Source organism: Macrobrachium nipponense, chromosome 2 (assembly GCF_015104395.2).
Source record: "Macrobrachium nipponense isolate FS-2020 chromosome 2, ASM1510439v2, whole genome shotgun sequence".
Taxonomy (NCBI): domain Eukaryota; kingdom Metazoa; phylum Arthropoda; class Malacostraca; order Decapoda; family Palaemonidae; genus Macrobrachium; species Macrobrachium nipponense.
In genome coordinates, this window is record NC_087201.1 from 71,520,371 (window position 1) to 71,543,348 (window position 22,978).

At 36.8% G+C, this 22,978-nt stretch overlaps 1 protein-coding gene across 1 annotated transcript in view; it reads right to left on the reverse strand.

Annotated features, from left to right (window-relative positions):
• Positions 1-22,978, reverse strand: part of LOC135221209 (membrane-bound transcription factor site-2 protease-like) — a 209,759-nt gene that overhangs the window by 61,133 nt on the left and 125,648 nt on the right. The window contains exon 3 of the mRNA XM_064259029.1: positions 165-282. Within this exon, the coding sequence (XP_064115099.1) occupies positions 165-282 (118 nt within the window). The remainder of the gene's footprint in view (positions 1-164; positions 283-22,978) is intronic.

Genomic DNA, 22,978 nt, shown 5'->3' on the forward strand with positions numbered 1-22,978 from the left:
CCACTTATATAACTACCATGTTACAAACATTCAATAGCTGATTCAGCTCATGCTGAGGAATATCCTCATAAAAGGCTCTGGATTGTATACCTACAAAGAATATAAATTACTTAAAAAATTTGCTTTTGCTTCACTGACAATCTTCGCCTATTCACTGATCTTACCACTGGTTCGAGGATGCGAGATGATTTTCCAGGCACTGGCTGGAAATAGCTGACAAGACAACTCATGAGAAGAAAGATGGATGGAAGAAGCAGCAATGAAACTAGGACTGCACCTATGCTGTATAAAAGAAAACACCTATTGGTAAAAACTGCATAGACTATCACAATTATCAAAATGAGAATAAACAAGCACTTGTATTAAGATTACTTCTAAAATGAGTAGTATTGAAATAACTTATATCTAAATGGTATGATTGCATCTACTATAGCAGAGTGCTAGGTATACACAATATAGTATGTACAGACAAATCAATATTACATATAATATAAAAAAGGATAGATGTGTGTGTGTGTGTGTGTGTGTGTGTTTGTGTGTGTGTGTGTTTTCCACATACACTTTGAAACTCATTGAACAATTTCAACCAAACTTAGTATGCACACTACTTACCATCTGGGAGTGAATTCAGGATTTAATCCAGAACAATATATATATTGTTCTGGATTAAATCCTGAACAATATATATATATATATATATATCTATATATATATATATATATATATATATATATATTATATACATATATTCAGGTAGTCGTCTACTTACGACTTATGCAACTTATGACAGACCGACTTTACGACAGCCACAACAATATAATAATATTTAATTTTATATTTGGCTAAAATACGTCGAGCGCGCGTACAAGAGTTTTTCCCGCTACTGGCAGCGCGCTCATCTCCGAGAGATGCTCAGCTTTCGGCAGTGTTTCTGTATGTTTGAGTCCTTTACTCCTTGTGGTTACTGGTTAGCCTATATTGTACATTGTTTCTTTGCTCCAAACCCCAATCAAAGATGTCTTCAAAAAGAAATTCTTGCTCAATTTCCAAGCCTTCTAAGAAAGCAAGAAAAGCTATTGATCTAGACATGAAAATGACAGTGATAAAGCAGTCTGAAGGGGGGAAGAAAGTGAGTGTAATAGCCCGTGATCTTCACCTACCGCATTCTACTGTGTCAACAATTTTGAAGTATAAGGAACGTATTCGTGAAGCAGTAAAGGGTTCAGCACCTATGAGATCAACTGTGATAACGAAACAACGAACTGGACCCATACACGAAATGGAAAAACTATTAAATGTGTGGATTGAAAGCCAACTCCAAAAACGTGTCCCATTAAGCCTTCACATACTGCAAAAGAAAGCTTTAAGTATTTTTAAGATGTTGAAGGAGCGTGCTGGAGCAGATTATACTCAAGAATTTTCAGCAAGTACAGGTTGGTTCAAACGATTTAAGAAAAGATTTCAATTGCATAATGTCCGAATCACTGGGGAAGCAGCGAGTGCAGATGAGGAAGGTGTGAAAAAGTTCATTGAAAGTTTGGATGAAGTCATTGTAGAAGAAGCCTATTTACCAGAACAAATTTTTAATGTTGATGAGAGTGGATTATTCTGGAAACGAATGCCGGAACGCTCCTACATTTACCAAGAGGAAAAATCCAAGCCTGGATTTAAGGCATCTAAAGATAGGCTGACTTTGTTGCTTGGCGGTAACATCACCGGGTTTAAGCAGAAGCCATTTTTGATTTATCATTCCGAAAACCCGCGAGCTTTTAAAAATGTGAACAGGCATACGCTACCAGTCTACTATCGTTCCAACAAAAAGGCATGGATGACTCAAGCACTTTTTGAAGACTGGTTCATAAACTACTTCATTCCCCAGGTGCGTGAATATTGTTTCGGAAACACTATTCCATTCAAGGTGTTATTACTTTTGGACAACGCACCCGGCCATCCACCTCATCTAGCCGATCTCCATCCCAACGTGAAAGTGACATTTTTACCACCCAATACAACTCCCCTCATCCAACCTATGGACCAAGGAACTATTGCTACCTTTAAGGCAAATTATCTAAAAACCACCTTTTCCCAAGCTATATCTGCTACAGATGATCCTGACTTATCTTTACGTGATTTTTGGAAAAAATACGATACTATTCTTAAATGCATCAAGAACATCTCTGCAGCATGGGAAGCTGTGACAAAGAAATGCATGAACGGTATTTGGAAGAATTGCGCTAAACGCTATGTGAATACTTTTGATGGGTTTGATAATGAGAATGAACTAATAATAATTCATGAAAAAATTGTGAAATTAGCCAAAGGTCTATCGTTAGAATGTGAAATGGAAGAAATAGAGGAATTGCTTGACAAAGAGTCGGAAGAACTAACAACTGAAGATCTGATTGCGCTGGAAGAGGAAAAAGTTGCAGAAGATTGATTGATTGATTGTGAGTCTGGCGTCACAACTACCAGGGTCACCGACGCCGAATACTAAAATGGTGATCTTTTAACTTTTATAATATATTATACAACATTCAAAATAACTTTATCTTTATGAGAGATATATTTTATTTATAAATAAATTTAAATTTTCTGATAAAAATATACATAATATTCCGATAAAAAGAATTGTGATTGATCACATAACAGTAAAACTATTAAAAAGAAAAAAAAAGATGTATATACTAAGACAGCACAGCTGTCAGATATATTTGAGAAGACCAGCTTCTTTGATAAAAGAGATAACGTTATTAACACACATGCTTTCTCCCAACAGTTTTGGCATGCTATAGTTACCACCTGCTTCACTACTATAAGCTAAAAAACGATTCCTAAGTTCCACTAGACTGGGACACTCACCAGCAAATGCCTAACAGTCAGTGGAACTAAGCAATCATCACAGAATGGCTCATTCTCCCCATCCATCAGATAGCCGTGAGTTAAACGCGTATGGCCAATACGCAATCTACACAATACAACCTCCCACTTCCTCGGTATTAGGTCATATTTTCAAGGTGTGTCTGTCTAGTAATTTCTTCATTTTTTGTTGGGGCCTACTCTGTCCCACTGAAGTGCCCATAAATACTGGACAGATTTCCATATATCAAAGAATGTATCACGATATGGAACAGGGCATTTTTCTCGGGTACTAAAGTTTGCGCTGCTGATTTCGCTAGCTTGTCTGCCTCTTCATTTCCCGATACGTTCACCCCATGGCAGGAACCCAACAAAATGAAACAATGCTGCCTCTATTTTGGTGTTAGCAAGAAGATCCACTACAAGATCTTCAAACACCAAGGGATGATCAGTATTAAAGACTTCCAGGGACTGTAAGGCACTTTTGGAGTCACAAAATATTGTGTAGCTACGAACTGGGAGTGTTACAAGTATGTTCCCAGTGCTACTAGGAAAAAAAAATGCCATTACAATTCAGCTGTAAAGTTTGAGGCAAATAGAAGGAAGTGCACCTCTTCGGTTAAAAGATTGGCTAAAAACTCCATATCCAACGCCGGCATTGGACTTGGAGCCATCAGTAAATATAAAACAAAATGTATCTATATGCTCTGATACATGCTCTAAAAATATGGACCTCATTTCTCATCAGATTTATCCCTCTTTGCTCCACTGAAGTACCTGCAGAATTTCACATCCGGTAACCTCCAGACAGGAGTACTGGATCACAAGGGAATAATGGGATATTTTTTAATATTTGTATCCTCTAAAATTTGTTTTATTCTATAGCTAAAAGGAATGGGATACCTTGGATGACCTTTTCATAAAACCATTAAAATATTTGTTCTATTTGCCACAGCAAATGCCTGAGATTTGGGGAGTCTTTGCGCTCTAAACCAGTACCGAAGTAATGATGACTGGCGATAGAGTTCAAGAGGCATCTCTCCTGCATCAACTAGCAAACTAGATATTGGTGACGAACGGAAAGCTCCTGTGGCTATACGAATAGCTGAATGATGTACTGGAATCTAAAAGTTTTTTAAGTTAGATGAGGAAGCTGAAGAATATATTTCACAACCGTATGACAGCTTTGACCAAGATTAAAGATTTATGAAGCCTTAGTAAAAGATTTCTATCAGCTCCCCAACTGGTGTGAAGAAAGCACCTTCAAGATGTGTAGAGCTTCTCTTTAGGCTCTTTGCTTTTATATGTTTGTATGATAAGGGGGGGGGGACCCAAGTCAATCACTGGGGGGTCACTACTGTCAAAAACTAGGCCTAAGAAGTGTGCTTGTTCTACACATGGGATTCTACGGCCATACAAATAAGAGGTCTGGATCAGGATGCACTCCCCTGATCCGACAGAAGTGGACAGCAGTAGTCTTGCTTACAGAGATTTTAAAACCCTGTTTCTCAGCCGCATTCCTTACTATTTTATTTATTGTTAATTGTAGCTTTCTTCTGCTACGTCATTCCGGGTGGCAGCAAAGGATATTGACAAATCATCCAAAACAGTGTCTTTAAAACCTCTCTTGGAATGACAGCTGCAACACTGTTTATGGCTAGAGCAAAAAGTGTTACACTGAGAACACTGCCCTGGGGAACACCTTCTTCTTGGCACCTTTTCTCTGATAAAGTACTGCCAACTTTAACTTAAATACCTACGATGTAAAAAAAAGATTTCACAAATAAAGGTAATTTACCTCGTAGACCACTATTATGTATAGTCTTCAGAATCCCATGTCTCCAAGCAGTGTCATATGCCTTTTCTATACCAAAAAACACTGTCACATGATGTTGTTTGGAGGCAAAGGCTTCACAGACAGAGGTTTCAAGTTGCAGTAAGATGTCCAGGGTAGAGGTGCATTTTCGAAAACCACACTGAGAAGGTGTTAGAATATTGTTGTGCTCTAGATACCACATCAGTCTTACATTTACCATTTTTTCCATCAATTTACACAAACAGCAAAGTTAAAGCAATGGGGCGGTAACTTGCTGCACACAGGGGATCTTTTCCAGGCTTAAGGAACGTAACATGGTAGCTAATTCCCATATGGTAGGGTAGCTGCTTTCATCCCATATTCTATTGATAATACTTATTATAAAAAGTTTTGTGTTCTTCGAAATGTGTTTAAACATTTCATAAGGAATCTCATCTGGACCAGGGGCAGTGTTCTTGCTCCTAGATAAAGCAGAGTCAAACTCCCTTTCAGAAAAAGGCATATTATATGATTCAGCTTTCTTGCTGAAAAGTCAAGTACCTGTTGTTCCATCATCTGAAATTATGTCCTGGGGAACTATCTGATTTCTCAGAGACTCGAGCGAAGTGTTCTGAAAATGTATTACTAACTTCTGTGGCATCAGTGACATGAGTATTATTCCACTTTAAGTACTGGAGGAGGATTGGGTGTAAATTTACCCTGAATTTTTCTTATTTTCTTCCAAATGCTACAGACTGGTGTTCTGCTGTTAATAGAGGATACATATCGGCCCATGCTTGTCTTCTGGCCGCTTTCATAGCTTTTCGAAATCGTGCCTACACTGTTTGTAAATTATGACATTGTCCAAGGTGCGATGTCTACGGCACCTGGTCAATGATGACCTTGTAGCTCGGTGTAACAGCCTTAGGTCTTCTGACCACCACCACTGTACTGGCCGTCTCCTGAATAGTCCCTTAGTTCGAGGAATTGAGTGTAGACCTGCAGTATGCAATGTTCCATTGAGTAGATCAATGGCATCATCTACACTTGGGAGATCTTTTGCATCCCCCTCCAACTCACTCAAGTCTTTGAATTTTCTCCAATTTGCTTTCTCTAAGACACCATCGTGGCGATCTCGGGATAGGTGGACCATCATTGGTGTCGATCACAATTGGAGAATGGTCACTGGTATGCCAGTCATCACTTGTTCTCCAACTAAAATCAAACACTGCAGTTGGAGCTACATATTGAAAGGTCGATGCAGGAGACGGTGCCTGTCTGAATGTGGTAATGGGTAGGTTCTCCAGTATTAAGAAGACCTATATCTTCATTTTCTATTTAATGATGCCATCATATTCCCTTTTTGGTTTGATGTTACATCTCCCCACAATGGATGTCTACTGTTGAAGTCACCAAGTAGAAGGAATGGCTCTGGTAGTTGCTGCATCAAGTGTATTAAGTTCTCTTGGGAGACATGGCTATTGGGTGGAATGTAAAGGGAACATAATTAGTATATTGCCTCCTTAAATTAATTCGTACAGCCACAGCTTGAAGTGGAGTATTTAGTTTTACTTTGTAGTGTGGAGCATCTCGACAGGATGTAGATGAGGGATCCACCATGATTTCCCACCTCTAAATCAAATTTAGTTCTATAGTGAACATATTCCCTAGGACAAGGGGTATATTCACCTAGCATGGTCTCCTGCAAACATATCCCTACAGGAGAGTGCTCATAGATTAAAAGCTTCACTTCCTCATACTTCGCTCGCAGTCCCCATGACAGTTCCACTGAATAATGGAAGTGAATTTATTCACGTTTAGGACCAACATTGTGGTTTCCTTTTTACAAGGACTGGGAGAGTTCTTTTTTCTACTAGGGGGAGGCATTTTGATGGAAGGTTTTGTTGGCTTCTTGGGAGGAGTTATCGCCTTCGTAGAGCCAACATCTTTTCCTTCAGTGTTTTTGATATGAAGGGGTGTTTTTGGGTTTTTTTTAGCTTCTTCGCTCTCCATCTCTATCGAGATGGAGAGAGCAGAGGTGTTCTCTAAAGAGACCACCTCAAGTGTCCGTTTGTACTGCTGGCATTAGCCAAGCTCTGCCTCCTGATGAGGCAGAAAGTACCAGCGAGACTGGCACCGGGGGACCAGCATCTGCTGGTTTGTCCTCCATAGAGGAGTTGGCACCAACAGAAGCTGGCACCAGACCAGCAACCACTGGCCTTGCCTCCAAAGAGGCAGATGGTGGAGGGTGTATCTCAACTGGCACTTCAATTTTCTTCAATTCCACACTAGGGTCTTTCTTGTTGGTTCTAGCGAACCTTGTCTATATATTCTCATCATCAGTTGACTCAGATGATTCAGTTAGCTGTCTTTTTTAATGATTCTTATTTGATTTTCCTTTTGTGCTCTTAACTTGGTGTTTTATTGTCTCTTTCTTTTGGCTTTTTAATTTTGCTACTACAGTAGCAAAACTTAGACCGGGTCTTACAGTCTTTGCTTTGGCTCTCTCGTGCTTCCTTAAATGTTGTTCTTTCAATCACTCTAATTGCTTGTATTTCCTTTTTTTCAAGTAAATATATATCACACTGCTGAGATGAGAGGCATGTCCCTCACCACAGTGAACACATTTTGCGGTTCCCTGGTGCACATACCATGCTCATCTTTTCTCACAGTTGACACAGACTGCAGGATTTTCTTTGCAATTTGGATCGACACAATTGTAGGTGTGTCCAAAATGCTGGCAATGGAAAACACCTTCTGGGTCTCGGGATGTACTGCTTACCTTAAACCTATACCAGGCTGCAAAGACACATTCCGGAAGTCTTAAGGTTTCAAAAGTTAATATTAAGGTAGGCTGAGGTATTCTGTTATTATCAACCTTCTTCGTCATCCTGTCCACCTTTATTACACCCTGGTCTTTTAATTCTGTTAAAAGTCTCTCCTCAGAGAAAGCCATCAACTGAGGGGCATAAATCAAGCCCTTGCTGGAGTTAAGGCTGGAGTGGGGAGTACACTCAACCGTAACTCCCGCAAGGTCCGACAATCCCATCAACTTGATACTTTCCTCTGGGGAGGTGCTTTCTACCAGGAGCATGTTTCCATTCTGCGGTGTTATTTTTGGCTGTCTTCTACAACATTTACGATTTCCCTATGCACTTGAAAAATGTCTATATTGTCACCTTCTAGCTTTAAATTAAGGTATTTATTAAAGGAATTGGGTACAAAGACCCCAGGAGCTATTTCATAATTTTTATTTTTCTTCCTGGCATATGGTTCCAGTGTGACAATACTGGAGCCAGATGCTTTTTGTTGAGATTTCTTGGAGGTATATCTACTCGCATTGCTTTGGGTCGTCATCTGTGTCCGTCTGTCATTCAGTCCAGGGGTACTACCCTGATCATAGGGACCAACCATGATTGATTGAAGTTTGGGTTCCGTGCACAAGTCCTTTGACAAAAGCATAGGGTCGTCAGCCGAAATAGGGGGGGGTGCCATATAACGTGAAAAATATAGTTCATCCAGATATTCCCCATACCCACCATGGAGTCACACTTAGAGGCACGGGTCCATCCCTTTAATTAGGGTCGTCCTAGGGGTAATTACCGGATATACACCCTATCTCCAGTGCTAAGGCGTCATGATGTCCGTTCGAGATCAGACCCGGCACTGAAGATAGGGTTTGACAATAAACTTTCCCCTCGCTCGATCACGTCAGGTACTAGAGTTCTACGGGTGAGGTAGCATGCCGTCCATCCTCACCCTCCTTCAATCCAAGATTTAGCCTAAACCATGTCCAAAACCAAGCCAATAGTCATCATCATAGAACCCATACCTTATAAGAGGGAGGAAGGCAGAAAGATGAAATGTTTTTAGTAGAAAGAAAAAGTTCTGACTAATTTAGTTGGATCAGCAGCTGGGCCCCAAGGACCAGTGAGAAACCAACCCCACCAGGCATCATGCCCCAGCTGCTGGTCCCTAAGAAGTTGCAGAAGAAGAAAGGAGAGAAGCAGCAGCAGAAAAGGCGGATGAGGAGGAGGAGCCACAAAGAATGTTCACGGCCAAGGGCTTAGCAGAAGGTTTATCACAGTTAAATAAACTTCTAGCTCATTTTGAAGGAATGGATCCAAAAATTGACAGATTTTCAAGAATTGAACACATGGTTCTTGATGCTTTTTGCCTATACTGGGAAATTTATGAAGAGAGAAAAAAAAAAAACGGACCATTCAAACAAAACTAAGCATGTTTATGTTTAAACCAACATCTCGGTCTACCCGTCCCCACTAACGGTACTACCACGGATGACCCGGACAATCCCCAGCCATCCACCAGCAGACAATTTTTTTTTTTTTTTCAAATTTCAAATGTTTCGTAATTTTTATTTTTTTCTGTATGTTCATGTTTTTGCTGTACTGTAAATCAATTCTATCTATGCATTACTGTAGTTTGCCTGAAATTTATAAAGAAAAAATAATTTACTGTTAAATAAAACTTTGTGTATTACTATGTACATAGACGTGTTGGCAACAGTACAAATGGTCGCTAGAGAAAACAGCAGACAATGTTTTTTTTTTGTTTTCAGATGTAAAATTTTGTTTGAAAATGATAAGATTCGTATTTTTGTAATTCATTTTGTATTTCTATGTTTTGCAAATAAATCAAATGTAATAACAAATTATGTATTTAATTCAAACCTATAAATAAATAAAAGTATATAATACGTGTAGCTGATTGTCAATGCAAATGGTGGATAAGAAAATGTAAACAGACCAGACAGATGGTTTGAATGCCTACAATAAAAATGTTAGATACAGTAATAAAAGTTAGTATTAATCAAGGAGTTCAAGCATGACAAGATTTCATATGCTAAACGTAATAATAGGTACTATACATACACATTTTTGGGATGATATAAAATGTATATGTAGGCTAGTCAGTTGTCAATGAAAATGTAAATGAAAAAATACGTACATATGTACATGCATATGTGTTTCAATATGGTATAAAGGCTACAAAGACAGCTCAAACATGATTCAATTTATACAATATGCTAAAAGAAAGACAGTATACAGTGCATACTTTGGATATAATATATGATAGATATTATACGGTAGGTACAGAATGCATGTGCATAGGCTATGTGGTTCGTAGGTATAGATTACATGTACATAGGCTATGTGGTTCGCCGACTTATGACAAGATCAACTTACGACAGCTCTGCCAGAACCTAATGCCGTTGTAAGTAGACGACTACCTGTATGTATGTATGTGTGTGTGTGTGTGTGTGTGGTGTCCTATATATATCGATATATATTATTATATATATTATAGATATATATATATATTTAGTATAATATATATAATATATATATTAATATATATATAATTATTATATATATATTATAATATTATATATATATATTATATAATTTTTTTTTTTAAATTTTGTAATTTTATTTAATTATATATATATATAAGAATAAAATATATCTATATTCGGATAATATAGATATATTATTCTATATTATATATATTAGGATATGTATATATATGGTATATATATATAATATATATAAATAATTATCTATATATATTAAGATAGTATATGTATATAATAATAAATAATTAGATATATATAGATATATATATATATATATATATTAATAATATCTATAGACTGTATATATATATATATATTTATCTATATATATAGATATATATATATAATATATATATATATTATATATATATATAATTATATATATAGATATATATATATATATATATATATATATATTATATATATATATATATATATCATATATATATATATATATATATATATATATATATATATATATATATATATATTATATATATATATATAATAGATATATATATATATATATTATATATATATATATATATATATATATATATATATATATATATATATATATATATATATATATATATATTATATAGATATATATATATATATATATATATATCTATATATATATAGATATATATATATATATTACACAGGCAGGTCCCCGGGTACGACGGGGGTTCCGTTCTTTGAGATGCGCAGTAACCCGAAACTCGTCGTAAGCCAGAACATCATCAAATATCCCAAGAAAACCTTACTTTAAATGCTCTGGGTGCAATAAACACGATGTAAACTACATTCTTACTGCATTTTTCATAAAAAAACTTCAAATATTGATTATTTTTTTTGCATTTTTGGTATCATATTTCTTGTGCCAGATGAGCGTTTGTAGGCGCCGTAACCCTAGAACATATATATATATATATATATATATATATATATATATATATATATATTATATATATATATCTATATATCTATATATCTATATATCTATATATCTATATATCTATATATCTATATATCTATATATATATATATATATATATATATATATCTATATACGTGGTACCTTACCTTACAGACCTTACATCTTGTTCGGGTTGCCCCCGTGTCCGCCAGTGTGAGGCACCTCTAATGTCTACCAGAGAGTTGCTAGTACATCTTCCGGTATATTTTGCATCTTCCAATCTTGGATGGTCTGGGATGCAGCTTAGATATTTGTTGAGCTTATTTTTAAACACATCTACGCTCACTCCTGATATATTCCTCAGATGAGCTGGCAACTTGTATGAACAGACGCTGCATTATCGATGCTGTGCGTAATGGATTAATGTCCTGTGTGCTTTCCTTATTTTCCTGGGTATAGTTTTGGGCACTATTAACCCTCTTACGCCGAAGCCCTAAAAATCAAAACCTCTCCTGTATGCCGGCGCCGGTTTGGAGTGAGCGCGGAAGCGGAAAAAATAATTTTTTCAAAAAATCACAGCGCGCTTAGTTTTGAAGATTAAAAGTTCATTTTTGGCTCATTTTTTTTCATTGCCTGAAGTTTAGTATGCAATCATCAGAAATGAAAAATAATATCATTATCATATGTAATAATGCGATATATGGTAGCAAAAAAAAAAAAAAATAATAGATAATTGTATTCAAATCACGCTGTGCAAAAAAACGGTCAAAGCTAACGAGTTGGTTAATTTTTTTTTTTTGTTGTATTGTACACTAAATTGCAATCCTTTTGATATATATACATAGTAAAAACAATAAAAGCAACACCGAAAAATATTATCACAAAATGATGTACGAATTCGTAACGCGCGGACGTAAAAAATGTTATTTTCAAAAATTCACCGTAATTCTAAATATTGTTCTAGAGACCTCCAATTTGTTTCAAAATTAAGACAAATGATTGAATATTACGATACTGTAAGAGTTTTAGATTAGAATTGCAGATTTCGACCATTTAGGACGAGTTAAATTTGACCGAATGTCGAAATTTTTATATATATATTTTTTATATGCACATATTTTGGAGATGGAAAAAGCTACAACCTTCAATTATTTTTTATTGTATTCTTCATGAATTTGCGCACATTTTGATATATGAAACTCTATAAAAAGGCTAATATGAAAAGGAGCAAATATTAGGATAATGCGATGTACGTATTTCAGAGACTTGCGGCCGCGAATCGGCGCGCGGAGTGAAGGTAAATATATTTTTCAGAAATTCACCATAAATCACAATATTGTTTTAGAGACTTAAAATTTGTTTCAAAATGAAGAAAAAATGACGGAATATTACTAGGCCGTAAGAGTTTTAGCTTACAATTGCGTTTTTCAACTATTTCGGTAGAGTCAAATTTGACCGAACGTGGTTTTTTTTCTATTTATCGTGATTTATATGCAAATATTTCGAAAAAAGAGAAAAGTTAACCCTTCAATCATTTTTAGTTGTATTCTACATGAAATTGCGCACATTTTCATATATAAAACATTATGTAACAGCTAATTTTAAATGGTGCAAACATTTCGACAATCGCACAAAAATATTCTGATTTTTTCGGAAGAGTTACCGCGCGAAAACGTAACAAAAGGAAAATGTTTTTTTTTTTTTTTATAAATTCACCATAAATCGAAATATTGTGATAGAGACTTCCAAGTCATTGCAAAATGAAGGTAAATTATTGAATATTACTAGAATATAAGAGTTTTAGCTTACAATTGCGTTTTTCGACCATTTCGGTAGAGTCAAATTTGGCCGAAAGTTGAAATTTTTGCACTTAACGTTATTTATATGAAAATATTTCAAAACTGATAAAAGCTACAACCATGGGTTGTTTTTAGTTGTATGTGCATGAAATTGCACACATTTCCATATCTAAAACTTTATGTAACGGCAAATTTAAAAGGGTGCAAACATTAGGACAATCGCACGAAAAAATTTATCGGAAGAGTTATCGCACGAACGTGAGGAAAAAGTTTTTCATAAATTAACCATAAATCGAAATATTGTGCTAGAGACGTCCAATTTGTTGCAAAATGAAGGCAAATGATTGAATATTATTATAATATAAGAATTTTAGCTTATAATTGCGTTTCTCGACCATTTCTGTAGAGTCAAAGTTGACCGAAGGTTGAAATTTTTGCACTTATCGTTATTTATATGAAAATATTTCAAAACTGATAAAAGCTACAATCATGAGTATTTTTTTTTGTTTTGTATTTTACATGAAATTGCGCACATTTTCATATATAATACTTCATGTAAAGGATAATTTAAAATGGGGCCAAAATTATTTCAAAGTGACGAAATAATTTCCGAGAGTTGTCACTGATTACTTTTTAGTGCGATAAGAAAAGAAATTTTCACGCTTGCACCCCCCCCCCCCCCCCGCCTGCGTAGCGATTGTTAAACAAAAACAAAGCCTTGATCCGTGAACTCCCAGCATTCTCCAAGGCGCGTGATTACAAAGTTTTCGGCTGGTAGGCCTATAAGTATTTTTCCGCGAATTTTAAAAAAACTTTTTTGAGCCGACGTATGATACGTCCAATCGGCATACGGGAGACATTTTGACACGACGTTTAATACGTCCAATCCGCGTAAGAGGGTTAATCTACCTCTGCTTGCTCTTTCTGATATTTTTAGCTTCATGATGTTTTCGACTATTCCTTCTATCTGTTTCCATGCCTGAATTATCATGTAGCATTCTCTTCTCCTTTCTAGACTATAATTTTAAGGATTGTAGTCTTTCCCAGTAGTCAAGATCCTTAACTTCTTCTATTCTAGCTGTAAAGGACCTTTGTACACTCTCTATTTGTGCAATATCCTTTTGATAGTGTGGGTTACCATACCATATTGCAATTTAAAGTGGACTACAAACATATTTTTTGTTTTATAAAGCATGTTCATGTGTTCAGTTTTTCTTGTTTTGAAGTGCCGTAAACAACATTCCATTTTTGTCTTTACATTTTGCCTTGAATAGAATTGCTATTGATCATTGCATAACATGTTCCTATTCATCATCACACCAAGGTCTTTAACTGCTTCCTTATTTGTGATTGTCTCATTATTAGGTCCCCTATATGTATACAGTAATCCCTCGCTACTTCGCGCCTCAAGTTTCGCGCCCTCAGTGCATCGCGGATTTTTAAAAAATATTTATAAAAAATTCAAAGTTGAGAAAAAATGGCGTGGGCGCTAGCAGAAGGCAGAGAGAGTACATTAGAACATCAGGTATCAACACGGAGATGGCGCGTAAACTCAAATCACCTCTCTGATTTGCTGGCCAATCTCAGCTCCTGAATCTCGTAAGCTGATTGGCCGAGCCGCCGTGACGCGTTACCCAGCATCTCTCCCTGCCAAGCGCCCAGCGAAGGAAGACTGCATTCATTGTTCTCTCGCGCTCGTGTCGCTACTCTTGCCGCATGAAAGTTTTTAGCTGTTCTTTTGTGGTTTTTTTTTGCAAAATAGTGCTTGTGACGCCTTGAAATGGCTCCTATACGTCCTACACCCTCTACCATTTTTTTTTTTTCCCTTTTTTTTTTTTTTTTTTTTTTTTTTTTTTTTTTTTTTCGGGTGGTTAAAACTCAAGAAGAAGAGAAAAAATGATGACGGCGTGAACGAGAAAGTGAAATTATTGGACATGCTTAAGGCAGGCAGTAGCTATGCCGTGCTGCTTGGCTCGCATGTACGGCACTGAATGAATCAACGATTCGCTACAATAAAAAAAGGACAAATTGAAAAAATCCGTAAAACTGCCTCAATAACGTTCTCAAGGAGACTACTAAGCGTGTTTGTGACCCCTCCTCGTAATAAGAGGATTGTGCAACTGTAGAATGCGTTATCAGTGTGGCTAACGGACTGTATACTACGCATTAAAAAATAGGGGGGGACCCTACTTCGCGGTTTTTCACTTATCGCGTCAGTTCTGCCCCATTAATAGCGATAGGTGAGGGATTACTGTATAGCTTTCCTTCTCTGTCTCCATAATTTATTGATTCAAATTTATCAGAGTTAAATACCATCCTATTTACCTCTCCCAATCGATACTTTTGTTAAGGTCTCTTTGTAGAGCATTCCTATCTTCATCACAAGTAATTTCTCTACTTATTCTTGTGTCATCGGCAAAACTACTCACTACCGAGTCCTTAACATTACTGTCTATGTCTGCAATCATAATAACAAACAGTAATGCAGCTAACCCCGTACCTTGTGGCACACTGGATATCATCTTAGCTTCATCCGATTTCTCATCGTTTGCAATAACTATCTGTTTTCTGTTGTGTAAAAATTCTTTTAACCATCTTCCTACTTTATCCACTATATTATGTTTTCTAATTTTCTTCGCTAATATATTATGATCTACCTTGTCAAAAGCTTTTGCAAATTCTAGATAAACCACATCTGTTTCATTTCTGCTTTTCATATTTTTGTATATGTTCTCACGGTGGACTAACAGTTGGGTTTGTGTACTTTTTCCGGGTACGAAACCATGTTGTCCTATATTAAACAAATTATTTTTTATTAAAATGTTTCATAATATTTTTCTTCATTACCCTTTCATACACTTTCATAATATGTGATGTTAGACTCACAGGCCTATAATTACTTGCCTCTAGTCTTTATCCACTTTTGAAAGTAGGGGGTAATATATGCTAATTTGTGCTCATCATAAATCTTGCCTGTATCTACACTTTGTCTTAATAATAATGCAAGTGGCTATGCGATAGAATGAACGACTTTCTTTAACAAAATAGCAGGGACACCATCAGGCCCTGCTGCTGCTCCATTTTTAATTTCATTAATAGCCTGCACAATATCAGCTTCATTAATATCTATGTCTGCTAAATATTCACTACTATTTTCATCCCCTTACTTAATCATTATCTTCATTTATCAATTCTAGGGGCTTTTCATTATCAATTCTAAGGGTAAATTTTCTCTTATATCATTCTGCCAATATGTTGCATATTTCCTTTTTTTCATTCGTTAATCTCCCTTCAATTCTTAGAGGGCCTATTTCTATTCTTCTTTTATTTATCTTTTTCGCATACGAGTATAATAGTTTGTTGTTTTGCTTGATGTTTACTAGGGTTTTTTCTTCCAAGTCCTGTTTTTCCTTTTCTTTTGACTGTATAATCTTTTGTTCTGCATTTTATATCTTACTTTTTAGTTCTATCACTTCCAATATATTTTTTTTTTTTTTTTGCAAGACCTTTTTCCACTTTCTGATTTTCTGGAACAGATCCTTCTGTCTCTTGGTATGCATGACTGATGTTTACTTTTCTTCTTCGGTATATATTTATCCACTATTTTCTCTAATATGTTATATAATATATCCGTATTTACCTTTATATCATCACTTACGAAAATGTTATCCCAATCTTTGTTTAATTCTTCATTTATTTCTGACCATTTTATATTTTTACTGTAGAAGTTGTATTTTCCATATCCTTCCCACTTTTTCATTTCTTGCTTATCTCTGTTTTCACTTGCTTTGGAATGGATTGTTAATTCTATGACATTATGGTCTGAAATACTCGAATTGTAAACTATTATTTCTTTAACATAATTCACCTCGTTCACAAATACTAGGTCTAAAGTATTTTCCTTTCTTGTTGGCAGGTGATTTATTTGTTGAATGTTGTATTCTAGTAGCATATCTAATAGCTTTTTGAATTGCCTCTTATCTTCTGCACTACTATTACAGGCAGTCCCCGGGTTACGACGGGGGTTCCGTTCTTGAGACGTGTCGTAACCCGAAAATTGTCGTAAGCCGGAACGACGTTTGGAAATATGTCTTAAACTAATAAAAAGTTATAAAAATGATATTGTTATGATACAATAAAGTTTCATACATACTTACCTGGCAGATATATACATAGCTATCGACCTCTCGTCGTCCCCGACAGAAATTAGAATTTCACGGCACACTACAGGTAGTCAGGTGGATCTACCGGTAGGTCAGGTGATCTACCGGCCTGCCGCTGGGTGGCAGGACTAGGAACCATTCCCGTTTTCTAATCAGATTCTCTCTTCCACCTGTCTCCTGCGGGGAGGCTGGGTGGGTCTTCAATTGTATATATATGCCAGGTAAGTATGTATGAAACTTTATTGTATCATAACAATATCATTTTCATACATTCAAATTACCTGTCAGATATATACATAGCTGATTGACACCCTTTGGTGGAGGGCAAGAGACAGCTAACTACTGACTAGACAGGTAAACAACATATGTTGTAGGTATTTATAGACCTTGGTTCCTCTGCGTTTCTAGACGAAGGGTCGACTTCCTAGCTATTGCATAGGAGTCTGCTTCGTCTCAAGAGCCTTAGCAAGAGTGTGATCTGTGGCCAAGAGTTCTTGTGGGTCTACCGATGGGGTCTTATCCACTTACTCGGTCGAGCCTATTTGGCATTTGTCAATGGGTGCTAATCCGCTTATATGACAATATGCCTATGCCTATTGGCATAACTAAGGAGCGCAACACCGATCCCGATCACCTGTTCCTAACATGAGGGTTCGCGCTAGAATTGAAAAAGTTATCCCCCAAACTCCTTTCAAACCTCAATAAAATTCACTAAGTTAAAATAAATTCAACTCATTATTAAAGGATCAGTGTCGGCTCCTTATCCCAGCAACGTATCCGCTGACACGTAAAAACCAAGAGAGAAGGATCTCTCGTAGGTTAACTTGACGTCCTTCGTGTAATGAGCAGTCAACACATAGTTGCATCTCTCATATGTTAAAGCTAATATGTCTTCCTGACATATTGTTACGAAAAGAACAAGAAGTTTGCAAAAGCTCGCACTTCATGAGCTTTTAAATTCTCAGTGTTTGAAGGTATCATCAAGTCACTTATGAAGTGCTTTTTAGAGATCACCATTGTTTCAAAGAAGACTAGGACTTTCTTTGAACTGGATCTCAATCTGGATGAAGAAGCCAGAGCCTGGCTTGCGCCTGGCGTGGTGCCTCGCGCCTGCTTGGCGCCTGCGGCCTGGCTGGCGCCTTGCGCCTGGCTGGCGCCTTGCGCCTGGCTGGCGCATCCTGTTTGCCTGGAGCCTTGCGCCTGGCGCGTGGCTGACTTCTCCCCACTTGCTGGAGCTTCGAGCTTGTTAAGAGTCTCGAGGAAAACTGCCGATGTCCACATCGGACACTTTTCCCGATTTGTTCGCCTCTAGCGCACTGCGCCAGGTTGGAGGCCCGCTCCTTCTCCCCATCAGACAATGACAGTGTTCATATTAACTGTCTTTCTCTGGCGTCTTCACGCCTGTTTTGGCATTTGGCGCCTGACTGGCGCTACATTGTCCGAAAGTCCTGAAGGATCACCATCATTTATCAGGAGACTGGAGAAGGGGGAAGGGAAATGGAAGAAATTCTTTCACTTTGAGCTTTTGGCCTTTCCGCAAGAGGAGGTGATTTCAGTCAGCTACATCCAGTAGACGATAGGAAATCTAAAAGTCCGAGAGACAAGTCTTCCTCCGAGGAGGATCCTTATTGAATACTTCCGTTGCTAACGAGTTCTCCTACATGTTGATGAGTTTTCTCGTTGCAGAAAGGAAAGGGAAGGAGCCTGGAAGTTTAAAGAAGATTCTGGACTGGAAATTGGGTAGGAGCTCCTGATTTCCTAGCTTCTTTTAAATGTTCTCTCTTGTGAACCTTTTGGGGAATATAGTTTGAACCCCCTCATCGGCGTTCCCAAGACCTCTGTCAGTAAAACCGTTTTAAACCTTGTCTTCTTACTGTAAGATGACAAACGTCAATACATTACCCTACCCCCCGGACAACGAAACCTCTATCTGAAAGCGTTGATCCAGGAATAAAAGCTTTAGTTCTTTTGCCAAACATACTATACTGGCTGGCAGAACCCATTGCCGAGTCTTCATAAAGAAAAAATTTGATTCCAGATTCTAAAGCCCAAAATTTCACTTGTCCTTTTAAATCGTTTAGGACCAAGAGAAACATTTTGATGAGGAGCAGTTCCATCTTGACGGAACACGGAATCTGAGGCCCAAATTAGGATCCCATTCTAATGTATAAGATCTCTACTCTTATCGTATAGAGGTAATTGTATAAGATCCCGAAGATCTTAATTCTCTAGTACTATCTCTAATATTCTTTGTCGAGACAGAGTATATCCTTTTACTGTGTTCATTGATAGCATAAAATACCAAGGTGATTCTTCCCCCTGAAATGAAAGGGAAGAAAACCATTATGTGGTTCACAGAGATATCGGAAGAGGACAGTTTCCCATTTCCATCTAGCATGATCTGCAGCAACTCTGTCTTTGTTAACATATTTGAAGGAATTATCAAGCTTCCCTTGAAAAATCCTCTCATTCAATTACTTCTGGTCGGTCTGCACGCAGATGGACTCAGAGTGGATAGATTTTTCAGGTCCAATATTTATAATAGATTCAGATAAAATCTCTACTCTTAGAAAAACCTTCCGACACATGCTGAGAGAAGAACGTGACCTCTGTGAAATCCAACCTTTTTATTGCCAAATGATGCATTGCCATCCTCTTCTTCCTTTGACGCCCATTTATCTTAATATCTGTTAAGAATATATATAAACTAGGAGAAAAAAGACTAAAGTTTATTCCCCTATTTAAATTAAAGATGGCGTATCTTGTCTACCTCTCTTGTTTCGAGGAAAAGGAAGCAAACTATAAGAAGCTCGTTCGTCTTCTACCTTGTGAAGAGATCTGCGAATACTTTCCGCAGGTTCTCACAACTCTTTCCATAAATGTTAAACATACGTTAACAGTTATTATCGCTCGATCAAGAAGGTTCTCACAGACGTGCAAAATCCCGCATCGAACCTGGTAAGGATCGTTAACGTTCCGTGTCTGTTTCCAAATAGGTTAAAATCGTGCTCTGCCGAATTAAAATCCTTTATAATACCGTCACATTGTGGGTAAACAGCATTTCATCTAGGAAACCCTTATTGTAACGGATAGTAGGAAAATTCTGTAATTAACCACGGGGTGTGTGCATAAAGGCTTAACCGGTAAACCGTTATCTTAAGGTGAATTTTCTACTACATTCTTTTCCATCGCCGAGGCAGAGAGAGATCCTTAGCAAAACGAGCCGCCATGACGCGTTACCCAGCATCTCTCCCTGCCAAGCGCCCAGCGAAGGAAGACTGCATTCATTGTTCTCTCGCGCTCGTGTCGCTACTCTTGCCGCATGAAAGTTTTTAGCTGTTCTTTTGTGTTTTTTTTGCAAAATAGTGCTTGTGACGCCCTTGAAAATGGCTCCTATACGTCCTACACCCTCTACATCCTCTGGTAAACTCAAGAAGAAGAGAAAAATGATGACGGTGAACGAGAAAGTGAAATTATTGGACATGCTTAAGGCAGGCAGTAGCTATGCGTCTGTTGCTCGCATGTACGGACTGAATGAATCAACGATTCGCTACATAAAAAAAGACAAATTAAAAATCCGTAAAACTGCCTCAATAACGTTCTCAAGGACACTAAGCGTGTTGTGACTCCTCGTAATAAGAGGATTGTGCAACTGTAGAATGCGTTATCAGTGTGGATAACGGACTGTATACTACGCATTTAAAAAATAGGGGGGACCCTACTTCGCGGTTTTTCACTTATCGCGGTCAGTTCTGGCCCATTAATAGCGATAGGTGAGGGATTACTGTATAGCTTTCCTTCTCTGTCTCCATAATTTATTGATTCAAATTTATCAGAGTTAAATACCATCCTATTTACCTCTGCCCAATCATATACTTTGTTAAGGTCTCTTTGTAGAGCATTCCTATCTTCATCACAAGTAATTTCTCTACTTATTCTTGTGTCATCGGCAAAACTACTCACTACCGAGTCCTTAACATTACTGTCTATGTCTGCAATCATAATAACAAACAGTAATGCAGCTAACCCCGTACCTTGTGGCACACTGGATATCATCTTAGCTTCATCCGATTTCTCATCGTTTGCAATAACTATCTGTTTTCTGTTGTGTAAAAATTCTTTTAACCATCTTCCTACTTTATCCACTATATTATGTTTTCTAATTTTCTTCGCTAATATATTATGATCTACCTTGTCAAAAGCTTTTGCAAATTCTAGATAAACCACATCTGTTTCATTTCTGCTTTTCATATTTTTGTATATGTTCTCACGGTGGACTAACAGTTGGGTTTGTGTACTTTTTCCGGGTACGAAACCATGTTGTCCTATATTAAACAAATTATTTTTTATTAAATGTTTCATAATATTTTTCTTCATTACCCTTTCATACACTTTCATAATATGTGATGTTAGACTCACAGGCCTATAATTACTTGCCTCTAGTCTTTATCCACTTTTGAAAGTAGGGGGTAATATATGCTAATTTGTGCTCATCATAAATCTTGCCTGTATCTACACTTGTCTTAATAATAATGCAAGTGGCTATGCGATAGAATGAACGACTTTCTTTAACAAAAATAGCAGGGACACCATCAGGCCCTGCTGCTGCTCCATTTTTAATTTCATTAATAGCCTGCACAATATCAGCTTCATTAATATCTATGTCTGCTAAATATTCACTACTATTTTCATCCCTTACTTCTACATCATTATCTTCATTATCAATTCTAGGGGTAAATTTTCTCTTATATCATTCTGCCAATATGTTGCATATTTCCTTTTTTTCATTCGTTAATCATCCCTTCAATTCTTAGAGGGCCTATTTCTATTTTCTTCTTTTATTTACATTCTGCCAATATGTTGCATATTTTTCCTTTTTTTCATTCGTTAATCTCCCTTCAATTCTTAGAGGGCCTATTTCTATTCTTTGTTTTTATTTTATCTTTTGCATAAGAGTATAATAGTTTGTTGTTTTGCTTGATGTTTACTAGGGTTTTTTCTTCCAAGTCCTGTTTTTCCTTTTCTTTTGACTGTATAATCTTTTGTTCTGCATTTTATATCTTACTTTTTAGTTCTATCACTTTCCATATATTTTTTTTTTTTTTTTTGCAAGACCTTTTTTCCCCTTTCTGATTTTCTGGAACAAGGATCCTTCTGTCTCTTGGTATGCATGACTGATGTTTACTTTTCTTCTTCGGTATCATATTTTAGTCCCTCTATTTTCTTTCTCTAATATGTTGTTATACATATATCCGTATTTACCTTTATATCATCACGTTACGAAAACATGTTTATTCCCAATCTTTGTTTAATTCTTCATTTATTTCTGACCATTTTATATTTTTACTGTAGAAGTTGTATTTTCCATATCCTTCCCACTTTTTCATTTCTTGCTTATCTCTGTTTTCACTTGCTTTGGAATGGATTGTTAATTCTATGACATTATGGTCTGAAATACTCGAATTGTAAACTATTATTTCTTTAACATAATTCACCTCGTTCACAAATACTAGGTCTAAAGTATTTTCCTTTCTTGTTGGCAGGTGATTTATTTGTTGAATGTTGTATTCTAGTAGCATATCTAATAGCTTTTTGAATTGCCGTCGTTATCTTCTTCTTCTGCACTACTATTACAGGCAGTCCCCGGGTTACGACGGGGGAGGGGGGGGGTTCCGTTCTTGAGACGCGTCGTAACCCGAAAATTGTCGTAAGCCGGAACGACGTTTGGAATTTGGAAAATATGGTCTTAAACTAATAAAAAGTATAAAAAAGATATTGTTATGATACAATAAAGTTTCATACATACTTACCTGGCAGATATATACATAGCTATCGACTCCGTCGTCCCCGACAGAAATTAGAATTTCACGGCACACACTACAGGTAGGTCAGGTGATCTACCGGTAGGTCAGGTGATCTACCGGCCTGCCGCTGGGTGGCAGGACTAGGAACCATTCCCGTTTTCTAATCAGATTCTCTCTTCCACCTGTCTCCTGCGGGGAGGCTGGGTGGGTCTTCAATTGTATATATATGCCAGGTAAGTATGTATGAAACTTTTTTGTATCA